The 26,505-nt window shown below is 43.6% G+C and overlaps 1 protein-coding gene across 4 annotated transcripts in view; it reads left to right on the top strand.

Annotated features, from left to right (window-relative positions):
* Window positions 1–47: 47 nt before the first annotated feature.
* LOC122115028 (MOB-like protein phocein) overlaps window positions 48–26,505 on the top strand; it is a 35,820-nt gene continuing 9,362 nt past the window's right edge. Inside the window, exons 1-6 of one of the 4 annotated variants that reach the window (XM_042688327.1) lie at window positions 107–308; window positions 742–906; window positions 19,922–19,984; window positions 22,513–22,613; window positions 25,743–25,785; window positions 26,001–26,087. In XM_042688327.1, coding sequence (XP_042544261.1) covers window positions 306–308; window positions 742–906; window positions 19,922–19,984; window positions 22,513–22,613; window positions 25,743–25,785; window positions 26,001–26,087 — 462 coding nt within the window. In that variant the 5' untranslated portion in view covers window positions 107–305. The other 3 variants (XM_042688326.1, XM_042688323.1, XM_042688325.1) reach the window with 3 other exon arrangements.

Here is a 26,505-nt window from a genome sequence, read left to right as displayed (position 1 = left end):
CTTCCGGAAAGGGGACGAAGGGGTAGCGCTTTCACCTCGGCGGGCTGCCTAGAAAAGCCTAGAAAGAGCTCCCTTTCCTTCCGTCCTTCGGGCGCTCGCGTAAGTGCCCTGCGCAAAGTCCTCGGGACCAATCGCCGCGCGCGCTGGCGTTTCCGCCCTCCCGCGCGCGGAGGGGTCGGGGCGGGGGGCTGCGCGAGCGCGCCTGCGCGGTGGGCGGCCTCTTCACGTGTCCCCTAGCCCGACTGCGGGTCTCTCCTTGCAGCGTCGGCGTGAGAGCAGAGTCCGAGTGGCGACCGCGGAGAGTCATGGTGAGTTCCTCGTGGTCTGGAGGACTGCGGCCTTGCCCGGCCTGGGGCACACGGGGAGCCCCACAGGGGCCTGGTGAGAGGGGTCGGGTACTGGTTACTGACCGGCGCCCACCTGTACGAGGCTGTGCACGCACCGGGCCCGCCGGCTGGTGGGCCGCGAGGAGTGCGGGCGCGCGCGCAGCGGCCACCGGCCAGTGCCGCACCTTCCCGCGTGAGGCCTTTGCGGGAGGGAGCGTGACCCCGGGCGTAGAGATGAGCTCTCGCCGAGGACTGAAATTCTCCGGGAGGACGGTTGACCTTGGGCTGAGCGAGGGGTTGCCCTTAAAAGGGGCCTCGTGTTGAATTGGGACGGAGTGGTGTCCGTTCTGGAAGCCAGCTCAGTGAGACACGACGCGGCCCGTTGACGATGTGTTCTGCACGTTTGTCTTTGCAGGCCGGACAAGCATTTAGGAAGTTCATTCCTCTGTTTGACCGAGTGCTGGTCGAAAGGAGTGCAGCTGAAACTGTGACCAAAGGAGGCATTATGCTTCCAGAAAAGTCTCAAGGAAAAGTATTGCAAGCCACCGTAGTGGCTGTGGGATCGGGCTCTAAAGGAAAGGTAAATGGGGCTACAATGGAAGTAATTCTTGCTGTACTTAATAATGGAAGGAAAACGCATAGTAGGAAATCCTGTTAGTAAAAGTGGCCTTTTCAGTTGGCCACAGGTGCCTTTCAAGATAACCTCTTAGCTCATCTCTGATGTCTTTAAGGATGATTGCAAAATAACAAGATTTTCTTTCTTTGTGTGCAGATTTCTAGAGCATTGAAGTTGCTATCAACCGGCATAAAGATTATGCTTTAAATAAACTATGGTGGCCTGTAGAGAAGCTTGATTAGGTGGAGCAGGCCTTTAACCCTAACACCAGGGAGGCTGAGGTTATAAGGATCCAGTTAGAGGACAGTCTTGAATTGTTGGTTTAACCTCTTAACAATGAAATTGCTCTATCCTTATAATCTTTAGGAGGGGCCTCATTTGGCATACCTAATAAAGGCATGGGACCTAATAAAGCCAGGCACTGGTGGCTCATGCCTGTAATACTAACTACTGGGGATGCTGAGATCTGAAGACAGCCCCAGCAGGGTAAGTCAGGTAGACTCTTATCTCCAGTTAACGACAACATGCTGGAAGTGGAGCTGTGGCTCAAGTAGAATTATTAGCCTTGAACAGGAAAGCTCAAGGACAGTGCCCAGGTGGAGTTCAAGCCCTAGAACCAGCATACATACACAGACACACACACATAAAGAAATTGAAGTGTTATCTAACTAGTTAGGCCTTTAACATTGTCAGTGAAGACATGCTATCTATTGTGTATTTGGTGTGAAATGTTAAAATTGTTGTGAAATGTTAAAATTGTTCCAGTTAACCTCTTAAGAGGGACAGTTGTAGTCCGGAAACATTCTGGAGTTAGGGCTTTGAGGAATGGCAACTCTGCTTCAGTCACTTTACCTGAAGGGAGGAAATCAAGAGCATGTGTTAAATACCGAATCCTTGAGTTGTTGTTTGAGGGGTCATTTTATGCCTGGTTTGAAAGCTGCTTTATTATACATAGCCAACCATATTAATATTTAACAATTTTTGAAAAGTTTAACAAGTTTTCTTTAGCTTTTCCATTATAATTACTGTGAAAAGTCAAGATTTAGTTTAATCCACTGTTTTTATTTCAAATTCTATCAGTTAAACACTATGAGGTGCCTTTTTCACATACTAGATTTAGTGAGCATATTTCTTTTCATAGCCAGTTGAAAGTTAATTATCTGGTGAACTAGACATCTTTGCTAATACACAGCCTTATTTTCTTAAGGGTGGAGAGATTCAGCCAGTTAGTGTGAAAGTGGGCGATAAAGTTCTTCTCCCAGAATATGGAGGCACCAAAGTAGTTCTAGATGACAAGGTAAGTAAATGTCATAATTCTAAAAACAAGTACAATATTAGTTATTGAATTGTCTTAACTAACAGTTTCTCTGTTTGCAGGATTATTTCTTATTTAGGGATGGTGACATTCTTGGGAAGTATGTAGAGTGAATACATCACTAAAATGGCATCCTGTGAAGCTGCCCATTCCATGGAAGTTCTGAGATCTTTCATCATGTAAATAATTTCCATATCTCCCTTTTATAATAAACTGATGGTAACTAAGCTAATGATATCCATTGTCTCTAAAGTTTAATGTCACTGTTCTGGTATAAACATTTCCAAATAAAACATGTAAATAAATGGGTAGTCTTTATTTAGTGGTTTAAGTTGGTTTTAGAGTTCTGTAGTTTATGGTTTCAAGTAAATGACTGGTATACGAAGCTCAGTGTTGGTGATTACTGTTTAAGTATTTTGAAGGCTGAAATCAGGCCTGGCAAAACATACAGGGCTTAGTGGCAAGCCTCAAGTTGTAGAAAACCAGCCTGGGATATGTTAAGCCTTGAGTTCAAACCCACATCCTGCCAAAGAGATTGATATTGATAAAAACCCTTGGATTTTAGAAAGTCAAGCCGCCAAACTTATTTTAGCAAATTGTAGTGCATTACAAGTCTATAGTATTTATCTTTTCACTTTGTGCTACAAAAAATTACTCCCTAAATTGAATGTCTTGCTTTTAAAACTACCACATAATTTGGCAGAAAAAAAAATCGAACACAAATGATAGGAGTAATAGCACTCACTTACTTTCCAGGCACTTTGTATATAGTATTGGTTAACTTAAAGAACTTAATGTGCTGTTTTCATCTTGCAGATAAGGAAGTTGGCACAAGGGTTAAGTAATAACCACCAGTCAGTGGCAAGCAGTCCATTTTAGGTGTTTAAATACATGTGTCCTATATTTTACTTACGATGCTGAGAATAAAATAAACATAGGTCTTCTACGCTAGGTAGACTCTTCACTGGGCTACTTTTCCTTGGTTTGAGTGAAAATCAAATGTGTGGTAGTGACAGTGATCATATTTCCTCTCAGCAAAGTCCTGTGTACTCTTAATGTGTTTAAATTTATGCATATTATTGCCTCTGGTGTACCTTTTGTTACACCTGGTTACTGTCTCGGAGTTCTTTTGCCTAATGCTAGCACTCTACCACTTTGATCCACAGCTCCACTTCGTTTTCTGGTAGTTAATTGAAGATCAGGGTCTCAGGAACCCTTCTTGCCTGGGCAGGCTGGCTTTGAGCAATGATCCTCAGGTCTCAGCCTCCCGAGTGGCTGGGATTAGAGGCGTGAGCCACCAATGCCTGGCAAGAACTAATTGTCTTTAGTTCTTATAATTAAAGTAGAAAAGTGAACCACGACATAGCTAGTGTGCTTATATGTCATGGTTATGAGTACAGATTCCAATTGGAATTTTACCTGTGTGTGAGGTGGTTATGGGCCTTCCACTTGACCTAGGTGCTGTCTCTGCCCTTTTCTGCTCAAGGCTAGTGCTCTACCACTTGCACAGTTCCACTAGTAGATTTTATGTATGTATATTTTTTGTTGGTAGGGCTTGAACTCTGGGCCCGGGTGCTGTCCTTGAGCTGAAGAGCTCAAGGACACAAGCCACAGAGCCATTCCCGGTTTTCTGAGTCATTAGAGATAAGAGTCGTACATTCTTGCCCAGGCTGGCTTTGAACTGCGATCCTCAGATCTCAGCCTCCTGAGTAGCTAAGATTATAGGCGTGAGCCACTGGAGCTGGCTGTAGATTTTTATTTGTTTATTTATTTATTAGTGTTTATTTGGAGAGAAGAATCACAACGACCTCAATGACTTAACTGCTTGGGTTGGCTTTGAACTGAGATCCTTACATCTCAGCCTCTAGCGTAGAATTACGGGCTTGAGTCATCTATACCTGCCCTATATTCTGTTATATTCCTGTTGACAAACAGCAACATACTTTCAATCATGAACTTCTACATTCCTAGTATCCTAAATACCACATGGCCAGGTTTTTTGTTTTTGTTTTCCTTTGCAGTAGTATTTTTTTTGGGGGGGGGGGTCCGGTCATGGGGCCTAAACTCTGGGCCTGGGTGCTGTCCCTCATCTCTTCAGCTCAAGGCTTGAGCTCTACCACTTGAGCCACAGTGCCACTTCTGGTTTTTTTCTTTTTGCTTATGTGGTGCTTAGGAATCGAACCCAGGGCCTTATGCATGCAAGGCAAGCACTCTGCCACTGAGCCACCTTCCCAGCCCTGCAGTAGCATTTTGAACTCTGGTCTTCTGACTTGCTCAGTAGCTCTGTACCACTTAAGCCATACTTCCAGCTCTACAATTTTCTGGTTATTTTGGAGATACAGTCTGGCTGGCTTTTCTCTTTGAACTGGCTTTGAGCCACAGTCCTTAAGTCTAGGTCTCATGAGTAGATTTATAGACATGCTAAAATAACTTCTTAGGACTGAAGGTGCCCTTCTAGTTTCAGAAAATAATTTCTTCAATAAGGCCACTAGACAAGCATCAGAACAGACTACTGTGGTATAAAATCCATTCTAATTGAGTAAGCTTGAAATTTTAAGTATGCTAGTTCCAAGGGTGAAGTAAGACTCATTTGCTTGAAAAGCCTTGGGTGTTTGGACTGGATTTCAGATCCTAGCCACAGGGCTTGGAGCTAGTTCCCTCACCTCTTTGTTTTCTTTGTTCCTAAGATTTTTTTTTTTTTTTTACTCACCTTATCATTTTGGCTTTTACTTTTCATTTGCATAGTGCCTCTGAGGCAAGTGTTAAAACTGCTGTGACAATTTGAAAGTTTTTTTCAAACACTCATCTACATTGCCCAGTCTGACCTCAAACTTGCAGTCCCACTATTTCAGTAGCTAGGATTAAGGGCATGTGCTATCTTGTCCAGCTATTGCTGTTTTAAGCCAACTTCGGGTAAATTTTTTTGTGGCCATAGATAATTAATGCAGTAGTTTATAAACTATGAGAAGAAAAGGTAATTAGGCTGAAAGTGTGGCTCAAGTGGTGGAGAACTTCCAGATCCTAAGTTCAATTCCCAGTCTTGGATTAAAAACACCTTTTAAGGGGCTGGAAAGGTGGCTCAATGGTAGAGCACTTGCCTTGCATGTATGAGGCCCCAGGTTCGAGTCCTCAGCACCACATAAGTAAAAAGAAAAAAGCCGGAAGTGGCACTGTGGCTCAAGTGGTAGAGCGCTAGCCTTGAGCTGAAGAGCTGAGGGACAGCGCCCAGGCCCAGAGTTCAGGCCCCACAACCGAACCCCAAAAAAATAATAAATCCAAAAACACCTTTTAGTCAAAAGACTGAAAAATACTAACCAGGCGCTGGATGGCTCACATCTGTGATCTTAGGTACTTTGGAGGCTGAGATCTGAGGATCATGATTAGAAGTTGGCCCAGGAGGAAAGGCCATGAGTCTTATCTCCAATTAACCACCAGAAAACCAGGAGTGGTGCTGTGGCTCAACGTGGTAGAGCAATAACCTTGAGCAAACCAGCCCAGGGATAGCGCCCAGGCCCTAAATTCAAGCCCCAGCATGAGCACCAAAAAAAGCTGGAAGTGACACTGGTTCAAGTGGTAGAGTGCTAGCCTTGGGCAAAAAAGAAGCTGGGAGAATAACCAGGCCCTGAGTGCAAGCCCCATGACTGTCCCCCTTCCCCAGACAAGTGTCATTGCCACAGTGAAACTTCTTGGTACAATTAATATATTCAAAAGAATGATAGGAAAGCTAAACAGGCTCTATTTGAAAAATAGAGCTGGAGGAGGTGGGCAAATGGAAAGAGTGAATGAAGATAACTATAGTCAAAGAAGAGGAAGGGAAGTACTAGAGGATGATAAGAGGTATGAATTTGATAGAAATATATGATATGCATGATTGAAAATGCCATAAAGAAACTATCCCTTGTGCAACTAATGCAAGTTAATAAGAAATCATCAGCTGGACACTTCATGCCTATATTCCTAACTGCTCAGGAGCCTGAGATCTGGAGGATCATAATTTGAGGCCAGCCTTAGGCAAAAATGTCTGCAAGAATCCTTCAATTAACCAGTATAATACTGGGCTAGAGGCATGGCTTAAGTGGTAAAAGCACCAGCTATGAACAAGAAAGTCAAGTATGAGGCACTTAAATTCAAGCCTAAGTGAGACCTTGAAAAACAAAACTAAAAAGGCATAGCTGAAGTGGCAGAGTACTTGCTTAACAAGTAAGGTAAAGCTTTAGGCTCAGTTCCCATACTAGAAAATCAAAACAGGAACAAGTAAAACATAACAAATAAATGGTAACACTTTCCCTAAGTACAAATCAGGCAAGGTGGTACCCAACTGTAAGTTCAGCACCAGGTGAACCTGTGCTATATAGACCTTATTCATAGAAAACAAAATTCTCCGAAGTGAATTTCATACTAAATATTTGGAAGTTTGAAAGTTGTCTAAGTGTGTATGTGTGTGTACGCGCACATGTGCGCATGTGTATGTGCCAGTACTGAGCTTGAACTCACAGGGCCTGGCTAGTATTCCTTAGTTTTGTTCAAGCCTAGTATTATACCGCTAGAGTTACAGCTCCACTCCTGGCTCTTCTGTAACTGGAGATGAGTCTCAGACTTTCCTGCCTAGGCTGGCTTTGAACTTTGATCCTCAGGTCTCAGCCTCCTGAGTAGCTAGGAATACAGGAGCTGCCAGGTCCAGCTAAATACGATACTTGAGGTATGTAAAATACTTCTAAAGCTTCAAGAGACTTTTTTTGGTCAGTTATGGGATTTGAACGCGGCCTGGGCACTATTCCTCAGCTCTTCAGTCAAGGCTAGTGCTCTACCACTTGAGCCACAGTGCCACTTCTGGTTTTCTGGTGCTTAATTGAAGATAAGAGTCTCATGGGGGGCTGGGAAGGTGGCTCAGTGGTAGAGCGCTTGCCTTGCATGCATGAGGCCCTGGGTTCGATTCCTTAGCACCACATAAGCAAAAAGAAAAAAGCCGGAAGTGGTGCTGTAGCTTAAGTGGTAGAGTGCTAGCCTTGAGCTGAAGAGCTGAGGGACAGTGCCCAGGCCCAGAGTTCAAGACGGAACCCCCCCCCCCAAAAAAAAGAAAGTTTCATGGACTTTCCTGCCTGGACTTGCTTTGAACCATGATACTCAGATCTCAGCTTCCTGAGTAGCTAGGATTATAGGCGTGAGCCACCTGTGTTCAACTTCAAGATACTTTCTTTTTTTTTTTTTTTTTTTTTTTGTCGGTCATGGGGCCTGAACTCTGGGCCTGGGCACTGTCCCTCAGCTCTTCAGCTCAAGGTGAGTGCTCTACCACTGGTGCCACAGCACCACTTCCTGCTTTTTCTTTTTTTTTTTGTTCCGGTCATGGGGCCTGAACTCTGGGCCTGGGCACTGTCCCTCAGCTCTTCAGCTCAAGGCTAGCACTCTACCACTTGAGCCACAGCGCCGCTTCCGGCTTTTTTCTTTTTGCTTATGTGGTGCTGAGGAATCGAACCCAGGGCCTCATGCATGCAAGGCAAGCGCTCTACCACTGAGCCACCTTCCCAGCCCCACTTCCTGCTTTTTCTGCTTATGTGGTACTGAGGAATCGAACTCAGGGCCTCATGCATGCAAGGCAAGTACTCTACCACTGAACCACCTTCCCAGCCTGAGACTTTCATAAAATATTTAAAAAATTCAGTTTCAGGGGCTGAGAATATGGCTTAGTTAGCACATGCCGGTAATCCTAGCTACTCATTGAGGCCCAGATCTGAGAATTGCAGTTCAAAGCCGGCCTGGGCAGGAAAGTCTGTGAGACTCTTATCTCCAATTAGCCACCAGAAAACTGGAAGTGAAACTGTGGCTCAAAGTGGCAGAGAACTAGCCTTGAGCAAAAGAGACAGTGCCTAGGTCCTTAGTTTAAACCCTATAATGACAAAAAATTTTTTGTTTCTGTTTCACAGTCTGTGTATAGAGGAAAAGAATTACTGTGTACAATCTTTAATATTATAAGTTTCTTTTTTGGTCTGTCTTTGGGCTTGAACTCTGGGCCTGGGCACTGTCCCTGAGCTCTTCAGCTCAAGGCTAGTGCCCTATACAATCTTTAAAGAAGAAAATTTTGATAGTTTGTTCAAAGTTATAACCAACAGGAAAGAATATTTAGATTTTTTTGATTCCCATATAGATAGCATTTATCTGAAATATTCAAATGACTGCCTTTACTTGATATTTTCTAGTAACACTTTATATATAACTATTTACTGATTAAGTTCTTTTTACTGCTCTCCCACATTCCCACCCCCAGTTTTGGAGATTAAACACTGTGGCTTTTTTTTTTTGCTAGCCCAGTGTGTACCACTGACATATAGCCCCTAGTTCTTACTTAATTATGTGTGTATGTGTGAATGTGTGTGTATGTGCCAGTCCAGGGGCTTGAGCTCAGGGCCTGGGCAATGTCCCTGCGATTTTGTGTTCAAGGCTAGTATTGTTCTACCACTTTGAGCCATGGTGCCATTTCTGGCTTGGAGATAAGAGTCTGATAGGCTTTCCTGCCTGGCTTTGAACTTTGATCCCAGCTTCCTTTGTAGCTGGCTAGCTACAGGTGTGAGCCACAGACACCTTGCTCCTGTTATATGGGAACTTAATCAGTGAGATACAGAGAAGCCACACTTTTTGAGGTTGAATCTGGACTCCTTATTAGAAAGCCAGTGTTTGCAAGTGGACTAGTGTTCTAAAGAACTTGCAGTCCAGAATGTTCTTAGCATGAGCCTTTTTTTTTTTGGTTGATCCTGGGTCTTGAACTCTGGGCACTGTCCCTCAGCTCTTCAGCTCAAAGTGAGTGCCCTAGCACTTGAGCCACAGGGCCACTAATGGTTTTCTGGTGGTTAATTGGAGATGAGACACTGGCACCCAGGAGCTAGAGCCTTATAAAGGCTAAAACCAAGCTGGGTGCTGGTGGCTCACGCCTGTAATCCTAGCTACTCAGGAGGCTGAGATCCGAGGATCACGGTTCAAAGCCAGCCCCGGCAAGAAAGTCCGTGAAACTCTTATCTCCAATTAACCACCAGGAAACCAGAAGTGGCACTGTGGCTCAAGTGGTAGAGTGCTTGCCTTGAGTTGAAGAGCCGAGGGACAACAACCAGGCCCAGAGTTTGACTGACCCAAAAATTTTTTTTAAAAAATTAAAGGCTATGGGCTGGGAAGGTGGCTCAGGCGAAAACCACATCAAGGCAGATGCCACTAGGTATGGAGATTAGCAAAGTGTGTTTACAGAAGCAGAACAAACCAGTTATCCGTTAACTAAGGGAGGCAGTTAGGGTTTGTAAGTTAATTAGGAGGGACAATCTGGCATAGAGATTTATTGGAATCCAACCAACAGTCTTAACAATCAGGGGTAAAGGATAGGGATTTCTTGGAGTCTAACAATCCAGGGCACAGCTGCAATTCTCAGAATGACCTATGCCCCATTTATAGTTCTCAGAATTGAGTGAAATGTCCGTTACCTATTAAGTCATTAAGATGGCAGTAGGGATAAGATGGCACTACTTAGGCCCAGTATCTATATTTCATTTCACTCCTAATCTCTTGTTAAAATTTTCTTCTGCCAGGTGCTGGTGGCTCATGCCTATAATCCTAGCTACTCAGGAGGCTGAGATCTGAGGATCATGGTTCAAAGCCAGCCCAGGCAGGAAAGCCTATGAGACTCATATCTCCAATAAACCACTCAGAAAACTGGAAGTGGTGCTGTGGCTCAAGTGATACAACACTCACCTTGAGTGGAAGAGCTGAGTGAGGGACATTACCCAGGCCCAGAGTTCAAGCCCACAACTGACAAAAAAAAATTTTTTTTCTTCTTCTTTCTCCCCAGATTAACCTCAGTTATAGAACTTTCTTGTTTGAAAGTCATAATCTGCAGGATGACAAGAGTAGGGAAAATGTGAAGGTTATGAAGTAGAAACATTTCAGCCAGCTCTAAAGAACAAGGTTTTTCTGTGGACAAGGCCAGGTTTGACATCACCATGTAAAAAATATATTATCACTTTTCAAAGGGAATGAAATGGTATTTTGATTCTATGTTTAACATCTGCTCATTTAGCCCTTCCCTCCCTTCTTTCTTTCCATTAGATGGGCTGCATTGTTCAACAAATCAGCAAAGTCCATGAGACTCCTATGTCCAATTAACCACCAAAAAGCTGGAAATGGAGCTGTTGCTCAAGTGAGCACTAGCCTTGAGCAAAATAAACCCCAGAGGGCAGTGCTCAAGTCCGAGGACTGGCACAGAAAAAAAAGAATACTAAGGACATGAATGCCTGTAGTCCATGCCTATAATCCTAACTAGTACTTAGAAAGCTGAGAGCTGGAGGGTCATTGTGGTAAAGTTTTCAGAGATTCCATCTCTTAAAAAAAAGCAGCAATAGGGGCTGGGAAGGTGGCTCAGTGGTAGAGCGCTTGCCTTGCGTGCATGAGGCCCTGGATTTGATTCCCCAGCACCACATAAGCAAAAAGAAAAGAAGCTGGAAGTGGTGCTGTGGCTCAAGTGGTAGAGTGCTAGCCTTGAGCTGAAGAGCTGAGGGACAGCTGCCAGGCCCAGAGTTCAGGCCCCAGGACCAGACCCCCCCCCCCAAAAAAAAAAATCAGCAATAACCGTGCTGGGGCATGATTAAAATGATAAAACACTACCTCTGAGCAAGGAGCAAGCTGTAGGTAGGTTCTGAGTTCAAACAGTAAGATCAGAATGACCTTTTTCAACAGGGACCTGCTATTTACACAAAGGAAAATTACTGAATAATCTGGGAAAGTGAAGTTCATTCAGATTTTCTGGTGGTTAATTGGAGATAAGAATCTCACAGACTTTTCTGCTCAGGCTGGTTTTGAACCGCCATCCTCAGAACTCAGCCTCCTGAGTAGGATTACAGGCATGAGCCATGGGCACCTGGCTCCCAGGCTGGCTTTGAACTGGTATCCTCAGACCTAAGCCTCCGGAGTAGTAGTAGGCTGGCTGACATCAAGGACTTTTTTTTCTTTTTTTTTTTTTTTTGTTGGTCATAGGGCTTGAACTCAGGTCCTGAGTGCTGTGCCTAAGCTTTTTTGCTTAAGGCCAGTGCTCTACCATTTGAGCTACTTCCTTATCCAGCCTTTTTATGTTTCTATTTCAGTGGCTGCTACATAGTGGGGCTTAGTGAATATTTGGTGAAAGAATAAATTATTTTACTATCTTGGAATTAGTGTAAAAATGATAGAATTATGTCCTTGCTCTTTTAAGAGTTACAAATGTATATACATCTTTAGAAAAGATTCTTATATGCAAGCCAATTTATTGTCAAGCACTTCTCAGCCAAGTTCCAGGTCACTGACAAATATTCTGCTTTGGATCCACTCAACTTAAGATCGCTTTTGTCTCTGGAGGGTACGTAACAGCATACTCAAGTTTTCTTTATCTAGGGATGCCTGATGTTTCTTCCTGTGGAAATCAGACCAGCTTGTTCACTCTTTCCTCTTTTGGCTGTTAAAACATTTCATAACAAAGCCTCCCTCATCCAATTGAACGATTTAAGATTTTTATCAGGAAAAACAAGGGAAAAAAAATTCCGAACTGCTGTGGTTTCTTGAAACCATTTCCCATTTAAAGGAAATTTCAGAATTCTGTGGGATGTAAAATTCCCACCATCCATCAAGACCTATTTATTCATTTCTTCTTGCTTCCAACTTGCAGAATTCGAGCCAATATGAAGTGTTTGCAGGGCAAACCTATCAGATGCCCACTCTATCTCATAATTGATACCTCATCATCTTTTTCGTAGGCAAACATCATTGAAAAGGTCCTTGGCTTTGTAGTCAGAGGGTGGCGGAAAAAAACAAACACACGTTGAAGGCAGGCCTTCCATCTGATTTCAGACTGGGTTGGTTTCATACAGATTCTGTGGCATCTTCCCAGACTGATCTGTTTTACGGCTCTGACCTTGCTTCCCAGGCAGATTTTGGAAGAAAATTAGGCATCTTTTAGGTAATTAGGTAATTGCCTGCACATGGACTTACAGGAATAGTCGCCATTGTGCAAACTGTCCTTGCAGCACAACTGACGCGAGCCCAAGGACGGGCACCGAGGTTGACGTAGCGGTGCACGCACAGCCGCAGCGCCTACCCGTGGTGACGCCGCTCCACCCCCTCCCGTGGAGCTCCGGAAACGGCTCGCGACCCCAGACCTCCGGCCCCTCCCACTCGCCGAGCCGCGGCGGGCACTCGCCGGCTGTTCCATCCTGTACACCTCCCTCCGCCGAGCCCGCCTTGTCCTGGGTTCCTCCCTATTTTCCCGACCTGCCCTGCGCGAGCTGCAGCTGTTCTCCAAGGTGCCCCCTCCCCGGAGCCGGGACTCAGAGCGCCGCTGCGCCCCGCCCCTACCCCCTCCCCGCGCAAGCAATCGTCCCTTACATCCGGGTACCGACACCAGCCGTCCGGACTCAGGCACTATGGTCATGGCGGAGGGGACGGCAGTGCTGAGGCGGAATAGGCCGGGCACGAAGGCACAGGTAACCATCTCGGCACCTTTTCGGCAGGGAGCTGTCGGTGCCGAGGCACACGGCTCCGGCTAGCCGGCGATCGACGAGGGGAGGCCGGGCCCCCGCGGAAGGCGGGCGGGCGGGCAGGGACGTTGGTGCCCGGCCTGCTCTTCCGGAGCCGCGGCCCCTCGGGGTGGGCTCGGCCGGCGGCGGCCGCCCTCGAGGCCTGCCTGCAAAGCGCGGACCGGGGCGTGGGGAGCCTGGGGGGGGTGGGCGCGCGGGCGGGCGGGGCCCCCCGAGGCCCGGGGTCCCAAAGACGTCAGCCGCGACCCGCCGGTCGCCCGCCCGCCCGCCCGGCTGCCTGGCGCTGAGGGGCGCGGCCGGCCTGCTGGAGACCTCGGGGTCTCCTGAGGGTCGGGGGCCTCGGCGAAGGCGGCGGGCGGGGCGCGGAGAGCAGACCCTGCCCTTCCCCTGCTGCTGGCCGCCGCCGGTGCCGCGCCTGCCTCCGCTCCCGGCCGGCGTCTCGCCGCGTTCGGGAGGCGGTGGCTTGTCGGGCTGCCCCTGTGGTTTGCCATTGACCCACCACTCCCTGGGGCTCCCCCGCGGCTGTTCTCCGGGTTGGCCAGGCTGTGACTTGCCTTTGCTGGCACGGACTCGGGTGAACCGATCATCATACCTTACCGGTTGGCACTGTTCGCAGAGACCTGGGTGCTGCATGTGAAGGGAGAGCCCGGCTTGACGTTCAGAGTTGACCTCATTGATCTGCCCACCCAACTGGCGTGCCCTAGATACTCCAAACCCGAACAAGGGCGTTTAAGAGAAAGTGGTCAGGGAGAGAGACGTGGAGCGAAAAGCAGTCCGAGAAGACACTTCAATTCTTTGTACCGAGAGGTGCAAAGACTTTCACAGAGAATGTAGATTTAGACAGCAAACTGAAGCCTAGAGAGTTGAGTGGGTTTGCTTCTAAGGTTACATAGTGTCTTGATTTTTAATTCACTGGTGGCCTTTTCAAGAGGTTTCTTTTGCTACTGAATTGTAGAATTGTTTTGGAAATCTTATAGAGTCACTACTTGTCAGTTACTTCTACAGGCAGTTTTTGTCTTCATATTCTTGACATTTGTATGTTACATGGTTGTTTTTTTTAAAACTCTTTCCAAGATTTTAATTCCTTCTAATGTTCTTTTCTCAGAAAACTACTTCTTGTCCTGTGACATTGTTTCTGATTCTTTTCTTAAGTGACCAGTTTTTTTCTCATATATGTACATCTTTGAAAAACATACCTAAAAACATTCATAAACACATAGGTACGTTTGGTCCTGGGAATTGAGCTGCTTGCATGGTAAGCATGTACTCTGTCACTGAGCCAGAAGAGCTTTTGAAAATTTATTTTGAACAAATATTGCAGCATGTCTTTACTGTGGTACAAGTAAGTCACACGTGAGAAAATAACTTTTGCACTCTTGCACGCTGTGGTTAAGTCAGACTAAAAGATTTCAAGAGATGGCAGTCTTAGTTCTTGTTTATCACATGTATTTCCTCCAGTGAAATAGGCCTGCTCCAAAATGATATAGTCAGAGCTATAATAATTAAGTTGGTTAATCTGGAATGCAGACACATAGTTGGTTTTCAGTTAATGTTGACTGAATTGAGATGATTAAGATGGATTTTTTGTTTCTTTAAAATACAATTCATGATGCAAAACACTATTTCCACTTCACCTTTTCCCCAATATCTTTTCTGTATAGTACCTCGTGTATTTGCTGACTTTTTTTTGCTGGTACTAAGATTTGAGACTCCACTTGCAGGGCTCTACCACCTGAGCCATGCACCTGGATTTTTCTGCTTTAGTTTTTCAGATAGGGTCTTCCATATTTGCCAGGCCCAACTGTACCTCTATCCTTTTATTTATGCCTATGATGACAGGTGTATACCACCCTGCTCAGCTCTTGGTTGAAATAGGGTCTCAATATTTTGTAACAGCTGGCCTCAGACTGAGATTCTTTTTTTTTTTTTTTTTTTGGTCAGTCATGGGGCTTGAACTCTGGGCCTGGGCGCTGTCCCTCAGCTCTTCAGCTCAAGGCGAGCACTCTACCACTTGAGCTACAGCGCCACTTCCAGTTTTGTGGTGATTTATTGGAGATAGGAATCTCACGGTCTCTCCTGCCCGGGCTGGCTTTGAACCAAGATCCTCAGATCTCAGCCTCCTGAGTAGCTAGGATTACAGGCGTGAGCCACCAGCGCCCGGCTCTTTTTTTTTTTTGTCGGTCGTGGGGCTTGAACTCTGGGCCTGAGCGCTGTCCCTCAGCTCTTCAGCTCAAGGCCAGCGCTCTACCACTTGAGCTACAGCGACACTTCCGGTTTTCTGGTGGTTTATTAGAGATAGGAGTCTCACAGTCTTTCCTGCACGGGCTGGTTTTGAACCGCGATCCTCAGATCTCAGCCTCCTGAGTAGCTAGGATTACAGGGGTGAGCCACCAGCACCCGGCCAGACTGAGATTCTTTAATCCTGAGAAGCTGGGATTACTAACAAGTATCATTCATTGTACTTTTTTTTTTTTTGGTACTGAAAATTGCACCCAGGGACTCAAGCATGATAGACAAGTGCTGTGCCACTTGAGCCATACCACAATATTTTTTTCTTGTCGGTTGTGGGGCTTGAACTCAGGGATTGGGTGCTGTCCCTGAGCCTCTTTGTGCACCACTTCCATTTTTTTTTGGTGGGGGGGGAGGCCTGGTCTCGGAGCCTGAACTCTGGGCCTAGGCGCTGTCCCTCAGCTCTTCAGCTCAAGGCTAGTGTTCTACCACTTGAGCCACAGCACCACTTCTGGCTTTTTTCTTTTTGCTTATGTGTGCTGAGGAATCGAACCCAGGGCCTCATGCATGCATGGCAAGCGCTCTACCACTGAGCCACCTTCCCAGCCTTCCACTTCCAGTTAGTTGGACTTTTCTGCCTCAGATCTCAGCCTCTTGAGTAGCTAGGATTACAACAGGTGTGAGCACTGGTACCCAGCCTCAATTTTTTTTTTTTAAGCGCATAATCTATCTACAGTTTTTGTGTGTGTTTGCCCATGCTGGTTTTGGGTATTGAGCTCAGAGTCTCCACACTGTGAGCTTTTTGCTCACAGCTGGCATTCTACCACTGACCATGCCTGCATTTCCTACAGCCTATTTGTTTTGGAGACATGATCTCATAGCTCAGGCTGGCCTTAAGCTGGAGATGCTTTTTGCTTCCACCTGAGTGCTGGAATTGCTGATGTGTTCCACAGTACCTGGCTATAATCTACAATATTATTTATTTATATTTATTAGTTGTATTTATTATTTAATGGAAGATAAGGAATCTCATGGACTTTTGTATTCCTGTCTTTCCCAATTTTTTTCATTCTTTTCTTTCTTTCTTTTTTTTTTTTTGATGCTGGTTCTGGGGCTTGAACTTAGGGCCTGAGTTAAGTGCTGACGCTGAGATTTTCTTTCTTCAAGGCTAGAACTCTACCACTTGAGCCACAGCTCCACTTCTGGCTTTTTAGTGGTTGATTGGAGAAAGAGTCTCTGGGAACTGGGTGCCAGGGGCTCACACCTATAATGCTATCTACTCAGGAGGCTGAGATCTGAGGATAGTGGTTCAAAGCCACACTGGGCAGGAGAGTCTGTGAGACTCCTATCTCTACTATACCACCAGAAAGCCAGAAGTGGTGCTATGGCTCAGGTGGTAGAGCGCTCACCTTGAGCCGAAGAGCTGAGGGACAGCACCCAGGCTAGAGTTCAATTCCCATGACTGACAAAAAACAAAAACAAAAAAAACCTCTTGGATTTTCCTGGTAGAACTGGCTTCAAACAGGATCTTTGGATCTCAGCCTCCTGAATAGCTAGAATTATTGGTGTTTGCCACTGGCACCTGGCCCAATATAATTTTTATTTTTTGACAAAAGAATAAGAGGGCTGGGAATGTGGCTTAGTGGTAGAGTTCTTGCCTAGCATGCATGAAGCCATGGGTTCGATTTCTCAGTACTACATAAACAGTAAAAGCTGGAAATGGCACTGTGGCTCAAGTGGTAGAGCGTTAGCCTTAAGCACAAAGAGGCTCAGAGACAATACCCAGGCCCTGAGTTCAAGCTCCATGATCAATAACAGCAACAAAAGATACTGTGAAAATAGTACTGTTTAAAATACTTTAAAGAGCCGGGCACCAGTGGCTCATGCCTGTAATCCTAGCTACTCGGGAGGGTGAGATCTGAAGATCGCAGTTCAGAGCCAGCCCGAGCAGGAAAGTCCATGAGACTCCTTTTTTTTGGGGTGGGGGTGGGGTAATTCTGGTTGTGGGGCCTGAACTCTGGGCCTGGGCGCTGTCCCTCAGCTCTTCAGCTCAAGGCTAGCGCTCTACCACTTGAGCCACAGCACCACTTCCGGCTTTTTTCTTTTTGCTTATGTGGTACTGAGGAATCGAACCCAGGTCCCCCCGTGAGACTCTTATCTCCAACAAACCAGTCAAAAACTGGAAGTGGCGTTGTGGCTCAAGCGGTAGAGCGCTCGCCTTGAGCTGAAGAGCGCAAGGACAGTGCCCAAGCCCAGAGTTCAAGCCCCATGACCGACCAAAAAAAAAAAACAACTTAAAAAGTTAAACCCATCACCTGTAAAACTAAGAAGTTGATGCTGAAGGATGTGGCTCAAGTAGTAAAGTGCCTGCCTAATAGGCAATAATCTCAATAATGACAAAAGGGGGGAAAAAAAAAGAATAGAAAACTAAGATGTTAATAATACACTTGAATTGTATTTCTCTGGGTTTTCCTATCTTCTTACATCCTTTCACCCCAAAATGTGATTAATTGTTTTTCTTTATGTTTTTACCATAGAAGCAAAAGTATGGTTTTTCATTTTCTTAACCTTTTTACATGATTGTATACACTGAGTAGTCCTCCATTTTTTTTCTTTCATTAAAGTTTTTGAAGATGTATGTGTGTAATGGAAGTGGAGCTGTGGCTCAAGTGCTAGAACACTAGCCTTGAGCAAAAAGCACAGGGACAGTGTGCAAACCCTGAGTTCAAGCCTTAAAACTGGCACAAAAAAAGAGGAAAAAGTTCTGTGAATATCTAAGAAAACATATAACCTGTGTTGATTGATTAAAGTTTATAGGTAATTAATTTACTACTACTCCCCCACCCCCACTTTTACTCCAGAGACATTATTGGGGGATAAAATATATGTCAGGAATTGTGTAGCCTATTAAGAATACTTAGGGAGACAGGTGCCGGTGGCTCACACCTGTAATCTTAGCTACTCAGGAGGCTGAGATTTGAGGATTGAGGTTCAGAGCCAGCCTGAGTAGGAAAGTCCGTGAGACTCTTATCTCCAGTTAACCCGAAAACTAGAAGTGGCCCTGTGGCTCAAGTGGTAGAGTGCTACCCTTTAGCAAAAAGAGGCTTTGGGGACAGTACCCAGGCTCAGAATTCCAGCCCACTACCGACAAAAACAAAAAGAAAAAAGAAAAAAATACTTAGGGAAACGTTGCTGAAAATCAGTCAAATGGAAAGGTTGTTATTTAGGGAAATGTCTATAAATTCTGTTGTCTGTAGAGGAATCAGAAGTAAGGTACTCCACAAAAATATAAATTAAATAAGTAATTATTAGGGTTCCTCCCCTCGGCTCCTCTTTGTTAGGGACCAAACCCAGGTCCTTGCTCATGCCTATCATTTACTACTGTGGTAACTCTAGTAATTTCCAGCCCTAGATTACTCCCTCCCTCCCTCCCTCCCTTCCTCCCTCCCTTCCTTCCTTCCTGTCTGTCTCTGCTGGTCCAGAGGCTTAGACACAGCCTGGACACTGTCCCTGAGCTTTTGTGCTTAAGGCTAAAACTACCAATTGAACAGCTCGCTTCTAACTTGTTGGTTAATAGGAAATAAGAGTTACAAGGACTTTCCCGCTGGCCTGGCTTGGAATTGTGATTCTCAGGTCTGAACCTCCTGAAAAGCTATGATTACAGGTGTGAGCCACTAGTACCTGGCTAATAACATACTTTTAAACATATTTCTGTTTGGAAATTTAGAACTTTCTTTATCATTGGAATAATGATTTGTCGAGTACTTAATGGAGCTATAAATTAGCTACTAATGCTAGCTTTTTAGGTAAAAAATGATTTAGGTTTTTGGTGTCTGGAGATTTTTTATTTTTATTTTTGGATAGTGTGAACAGTATTAGTGCTTGAACTTAGAATCTTGCTTTTTTGCTCATGGCTGGTCCTCTACTACTTTTTTTTTTTTTTGGTGCAGGTCTGAGGGCTTGAATTCAGGGTCTGGGCGCTGTCCTGAGCTTCTTTTGCTCAAGGCTAGCACTCTATTACTTGAGCCACAGCTCCACTCGAGCTTTTTCTATGATTAATTGGAGATAAGAGTCTCTTGGACTTTCCTGCTTCAGATAGCTTTGAACTGAGATCTTCAGATCTCAGGCTCCTGAATAGCTAGGATTACAGTGTGAGCCACTAGCAGCCTGCTGGCCCTCTGCTTCTGGAGTTACACCTCTAGCTTGGCTTTGTTCTACTTATTTTGAGATGAAATCTCAAAGACTTTTCTGCTCAGACTGGCTTCAAGTTTTAGATCTCAGATCCTCAGATCACTGCCTCCTGTATAGTTAGGGTTACAGGCATGAGCCACTGGTGCTTGGCTAGATTTTTTTCTTTCAGTGTAACTTTTTTGGGGTGTTTTGCCATCATAAGTGAAAAAGTGACATCTTTCTAGTTAAATGATACATGAAAAGTTAATGGGAACCATATTGAGAGATTTGTGGTTGGAAAAATTTTTAGTTTCGTTTTTAAAAAACTTAGTATTCACTGAAGACTATTGATTAAAGTTCCTTTAATTTATTTCATTGGTAATCATACTATAACAGTTCTTTCCTTCCTTTTTTTTTTTTTTTTGGTCAGTCGAGGGGCTTGAACTCTGGGCCAGGGTCACAGCACCACTTCTGGTTTTCTGGTAGTTAATTGGAGATAAGAGTCTCACGGATTTTCCTGCTCTGGCTGGCTTTGAACCATGATCCTCAGATCTCAGCCTCTTGAGTAAGCTAGGATTATAGGCATGAGCCACTGGGGCCCAGCTTTTTTCTTCCTTTCTAATGTGAACTTTGTTTTTTTTTACTGAGAGTTAACAATAATAACATTAATGCATTATCTGTGTAACTGCAATTTGTATGTGCTTTAATCACAATTTTATTTTTATAGGATTTCTATAATTGGCCTGATGAATCGTTTGATGAAATGGATAGTACACTTGCTGTTCAGCAGGTAATAAAAAGTTTTTTTAAAAAGTAATTCCATTAATCTAAACATTGTACCTCTTTGGCATAGTTAAGTATTGCTAGATTTTTCAGTATTCCACTGAGTTATTGAAATGCTCCTTAAAGCCTTAATCAAGACTTTTTTTTTGTTGGTCATGGGGCTTGAACTCTGGGCCTGGGTGCTGTCCCTCAGTTCTTCAGCTCAAGGTGAGAGCTCTACCACTTGAGCTACAGCGCCACTTCCGGTTTTCTGGTGGTTTATTGGAGATAGGAGTCTCACAGACTTTCCTGCCCGGGCTGGCTTTGAACTCCATCCTCAGATCTCACCCTCCTGAGTAGCTAGGATTACAGGCGTGAGCCACCAGTGCCCGTCTCAAGACTTTTTTTTTAAACTCATGGCTTCTAGCTTATTAGGCAGGCCTTTTACCACTTTAGCAACACCCTTTATTCCATTTTATTGTGCTTTAAGATAATGTTTAAAGCTTAGTCATACTTAAATACGTTGTATTTTATTTTTATTTTATTTTATTTTTTTGTCAGTTGTGGGGCCTAAACTCTGGGCCTGGGCGCTGTCCCTCAGCTCTTCAGCTCAAGGCTAGTGCTCTACCCTTTGAGCCACAGTGCCACTTCGGGCTTTATCTGCTTATGTGGTACTGAGTAATCGAACCCAGGGCCTCATGCATGCAAGGCAAGCACTTTACCACTGAGCCACCTTCCCAGTCCTTATTCTATTTTTCTTATTAGCATACTTAAGCTGTACAAGGATTTCCTTGTGACATTTCCATGCATGTGTACAATATAATATATTCTAGTCAGTCTCCTCACACACATCACTCTCTACCTCTTATTCTACTTGATACAATTTCAAGATGTTTCATTGTTCTAGTTATACTAGCTAATAATTTTTTAAAATTTTTATTATTATTATTTTTGCCAGTCCTGGGGCTTGAACTCAGGGCCTGGGCACTGTCCCTGAGCTTCTTTTGCTCAAGGCTAGAATTCTACCACTTGAGCCACAGCGCCACTTCTGGCTTTTTCAGTGTATGTGGTACCAAGGAATGGAACCCAGGACTTCATGCAAGCACTCTGCCACTAAGCCACCTTCCTGGCCCCTTACTAGATTTCAATTTACAATCAGTGTAGAATGATGAGTAATAAATAGGAATAGTATACTCATTTGATGACTAAACTCTGATAACTTGTTTCTCACATTTACATTTTAGTTATCAGTAGTTCTTAACTATTTGCCTCTAATCTATGTAAATGCTAAAATACTTTGAAGTTAGCTAACTATTGATAGTAGTCTTCTGTATGTAACAAGTTTGGTTCAAAAAGCCTCTTAGACATTCTTTTGTACGAAGAGGAGCTGTGGCTCTAGGTGGTAGAGTGCTAAGCCTTGAGCAGAAGGACTCAGGTACAGCAGCCAGACCCTGAATACAAGCCCCACAATTGACAAAAAAAAAAATTACTTAATAAGTCTGGTACTGCTGTTCATGCCTGTAATTCTAGCTACTCAGAGGCTGAGATCTGAGGATTGAGGTTTAAAACCAGTTCAGGCAGACAAATCTAAGAGACTTTTCTTTCTAGTTAAACAGTGAAAAAGTAGGAGTGGAAGTATGACCGGAGTGATTGAACACCAGCCTTTAATGAGAAAGCTGCGTGAGAGTTTGAGGACTTGAGTCAAGCCCCAGTGCTGGCCCTAAAAACAAAAAACACAGGTGATGCTGGCTCCTGAATCCTCCTTCAGCCTCCTGAGTAGTAGGGTTTCAGGTGTCTGTCATCCTGCCCAGTTTGTTTATTAAACAACAACAACAAACTTTTATTAGATTAGTATCCCATATAAGCACTCATTTAAAATGTGTAAATCAGGGGCTAGAAATATGTCTTAGTGGTAGAGTGCTTGCCTAGCATGCATGAAGCCCTGGGTTCAATTCTTTAGTACCACCACATAAACAGAAAAGCTGGAAATGATACTGTGGTTCAAGTTGTAGAGTGCTAACCTTGAGCAAAAAAGTGCCCAGACCCTGAGTTCAAGCCCCAAGACTGGTACTAAAATGTGTAAATCAGTGATTCTCTTCTGAGTTCACCATAATCTAATTGTATAACTTCTCATTCACCCATCTTCCTTAGCAGTCATCTTTCCTCTATTCTGCCTTTCTTCTCTCCAAGGTTAAGCAACTACTAATCTGTTTTCTATCTTTAGGTTTGTTTATTCTTGACACTTCATATAAGCAGAATCATCTAATGGGGGCATAATTACATTTACATAGTGTGCATTTTATGTTCATGTGAAAATTTTGAATTACAGTTTGGATTCCAGTTTTAATCTTGCCAAATACTCTACAGTGCTGTTGAATGGAGATAGATAAGGGTTACCACTCTTCTTACCTACTTGTTATGATTCTAAATTTGGTTTTCTTTTTAGTATGTAATCCAAAAGTTGAACCATAAGAGCCATTACATATTCAAAAGTTATATATATTTAACATGGTTTATTATATAATATTTTAACCTTAAGAACTTCTTTGTTTATAGTATATTCAACAGAACATAAGGGCAGATTGCTCTAATATTGACAAAATTCTTGAACCACCTGAAGGCCAAGATGAAGGTGTATGGAAGTATGAACACTTAAGGTATGTATGATATGTCAGATAGTAAGGGCATAAGTAAAAATATGCTTTACTAATGATAATTACCAATCAAATAAAACTTTATGTGACTAAAGATGAAAAGCCAAATCTTAAAGCTTTTGTGTCGTTTTTTTGGGCAGTTGTGGGGCTTAAACTCAGGACCTGTATGCTGTACTTGAGCTCCTTTGCTCAAGGCTAGGCACTCTACTACTTTGAGTCACAGCTCTACTATCAGTTTTTGAGTGGTTAATTGGAGGTTAGAGTCGCATGGGAACTTTTGTCCCCAGGATGGCTTCCAACCTCAATTCTCAGATCATAGCCTCCTGAGTCGCTAGGATTGCAGGCATGAGCCACTGGCTCTTGGCTTTTGTGTCTTTTTTAAATTTCTTTTTCAGTACTAGGGATTGAACCCAGGTCCTTGAACATGGTAGGCAAACATGGTATCACTTGAGCTATATTCCCAGTTTAGTTTCTGAAATGGGATTTTTTTTTTTTTTTTGGCCGGTCATGGGGCTTGAACTCTGGGCTTGGGTGCTGTCCCTGTGTTCTTCAGCTCAAGGCAAGCACTCTACTGCTTGAGCCACAGCTTCACTTCCAGTTTTTCTAGTGGTTTATTGGAGATAAGAATCTCACAGACTATTCTGCTCAGGCTGGTTTTGAACCTCGATCCTCAGATCTCAACTTCCTGAGAAGCTAGGATTACAGGCATGAGCCACCGGTGCCGTGCCCGGCTGGGATCCTCTTTACTTTGCTCAGACTCACCTCAAACTTAAGATCCTCCTGCCTTTACCTCTGAAGTAGCTGAATTTTGTGTCTTAGAAAGATTTGTTTTTTATTAGCTGTTTTCACATCAACTTATACTGCAAAGTCAGTTGTCAGAAAGAGATTTAGGTTCTGTTAAATTTTTACATACTTATTTCTTGTGTATGCATGTACATGTGCATGCTTATACTGGGACTTAAACTCAGGGACTCACATTGTCACTTGGCTTTTACACTTATGGCTGACACTGTATCACTGAGCAAATAGAACCGAACCATTGCTCTAGTTCTAACACTTTTTGTGTGTGTGTGTGCCTGTAATGGGACTTGACCTCAGGGCTGGGTGCTGACCTTTTGCTCAAGGTTGATGCTCTCCCATTTGAGCCACAGCTCCATTTCTGGCTATTTTGGGGGTAGTTAATTGGAGATAAGAGTCTCAAGGTTTGTCTTCTTGGGCTGGCTTCAAACTAGGATCTCAACTTTCTAAGTAGCTAGAATTACAGGCGTGAGCTCTTGGTGCCTGGCTTAGTCATGTCTCTAAATTGTGACTGTGATACTTCCATTTTCAATAACTTTATTTCTCATCTGAGGATCAAGGTTCCAAGCCAGCTCAAGAAAGAAAGTCTGTGAGACTCTTATTCCCACTTAACTACCAAAAAGCTGGAAGTGGTGATGTAGCTAAAGAGGCAAAGCACCAGCCTTGAGAGAAAAAGCTAAGGGGCAGTGCCCAGGTCCTCATTCAAGCACCAGGACACACACAAGAAAACAACTTTGTTTCTCAAAAAAATGAATAACTTTTAAGCCGGGCGCTGGTGGCTCACGCCTGTAATCCTAGCTACTCAGGAGGCTGAGATCTGAGGATCGCAGTTCAAAGCCAGCCCGGGCAGGAGAGACCGTGAGACTCCTATCTCCAATAAACCACCAGAAAACCGGAAGTGGCGCTGTAGCTCAAGTGGTAGAGCGCTCACTTTGAGCTGAAGAGCTGAGGGACAGCGCCCAGGCCCAGAGTTCAAGCCCCACAAACGACCAAAAAAAAAAAAAAAAGAATAACTTTTATGTCTCTATAGATGACCATTTCTAGGTTTAGTAGCTGATAAATTACTTATGAGCAGTTAGTTCTGATCTTTTAGTAAATATAGATTAATTATAATCTTAAAATAAGACATTTTTGTGCTTTTCATTATTATTATTCATTATTATTTCAGTCCTGGGGCTTGAACTCAGGGCCTGGGCACTGTCCCTGAGCTTCTTTTGCTCGAGGCTAATGCTCTACCACTTGAGCCATAGTGCCACTTTATGCATGGTAGGCAAGCACTCTACCACTAAAACACCTTCCCAGCCCTTATTATATCTTACGAATGAGAAAAATTACAAGACATATAGATAGATGGAATTAACTTTGTTGTTACTGTACTGGATTTGAACTCAGGGTCTTACACTTAATAGACAGATGCTCTACAACTTGAGTCAATCCCTCAGCCCTCTTTGATTTTAGTAAATTGCTGGAAGGATTTTTAGAGGAAACACATATTTTGACAGTTATATTTTTAAAAAATGACTTAGCCAGCCACTGGTGGGGCTCAGTCCTATAATCCTAGCTATTCAAGAGTCTGAAATCTAAGGATCATGGTTCAAAGCCAGCTCATTACGATAAATACAAGAAACTTAGCTCCAGTTAACCAGCAAAAAGCTAGAAGTAGAGGTGTGACACAAGTGGTAGATTGTTAACCTTAAGTGAAAAAGCTAATCAAGAAAGAGCACAAGGCCTGGTGCTGGTGGCTCACACCTGTAATCCTACCTACTCAGACTAAGATCTGAGAATCACAGTTCAAAGCCAGCCTGGGCAAGAAAAATCTGAGACTTTTCAATCAACCATTAGAAAACTGGAAATGGCACTGTGACTCAAAGTGGTTGAATGCTAGCTTTGAGTAAAAAGCTGCTCAGGGGACAGTGTCTAGACCCTGAGTTCAAGCCCCACAACTGACCGAAAAAAAAAAAAAGCACAAAGTTTTGACTTCAAGCCCAGTTCCAGCATAAAAAATGTAAATCTAGGCTTTAAACCTTGAATTTTAGATCTCAGCCTTCTGAATAGTTAGGATTACAGGCATCAGGGCCCCGTGAGATTTCTTTCTACAGTTAATATCTTAAACTGAAGGTATCTTAAATACCTTAAACTTAGTATATGAAACTTAAAATATTAACTGTAAAACAAACAACAATTGGTGGCATAGTTTCAGGATTAATTGAACCCCTGAATTTGCAACTAGCTGGGCAGTGTAGCAAGACCCCATTATAAATAAATAAATGACCCCATTATAAATAAATAAATGGAATAAGTGTAATTTCTTAATTTATATTTTTATATTTCTAGGCAATTCTGCCTTGAACTAAACGGACTTGCTGTCAAACTTCAGGTAATACTTTGTGAAATCTATAACTGAAGATTCTGGGTTGTTTTTTTTTTGGTAATTTTAGGCTTTACATAGAAATGTTTTTTTTTTTTTTGTTTTGTTTTTTTTAGTTCCCCTCCCCCCCCCCCTCCCCACTGCAGCTACATAGAAATGTTTTTAGCTCTTATAACCTTTTATATTATTACTTTACAAATTAAGAAATTAACTATTTTTAACAGAGTGAATGCCATCCAGATACTTGTACTCAAATGACAGCAACTGAACAATGGATTTTTCTTTGTGCAGCTCATAAAACTCCAAAAGAGGTAAGGATTTATGAAGTCTTATTTTGTCTAATAAAATCATTAACTAGCCTAGATTTTCTCAAGATACTGATAGACAAGCTTTTAGATGTTTTAATTCACTGTTCATTTTTGCTTTTTTTTTTTTTTTTCCTAATAATGGGGTCTTAGGTTTGGATTCAGGATGTCATGGTGCTTGGCAAGTACTCTACCAATTGAACAATGTCTCTGGCCCCACTTTTGAAATTTTAAATAATATTTGTGTTGTTTTTCTTACTGAGTTTGTTGGGCCTAGCACTGTCCATTAGCTTTTTTGCTGAAGGCTAGTGCTCTATCATTTGAGCTATAGCTCTACTTCAAGCTTTTTGCTGGTTAATTAGATACAGGAATTTCATGGACTTTTCCCCCAGGCTGGCTTCAAACTGAAATCCTTAGGTCTCAG

Source organism: Dipodomys spectabilis, unplaced genomic scaffold (genome assembly GCF_019054845.1).
Source record: "Dipodomys spectabilis isolate Male_0828 unplaced genomic scaffold, ASM1905484v1 ptg000115l, whole genome shotgun sequence".
In the NCBI taxonomy this organism is placed as follows: domain Eukaryota; kingdom Metazoa; phylum Chordata; class Mammalia; order Rodentia; family Heteromyidae; genus Dipodomys; species Dipodomys spectabilis.
Note: the sequence above shows the minus strand (reverse complement) of the source record. Positions and strands in the feature narration are given on the sequence as shown.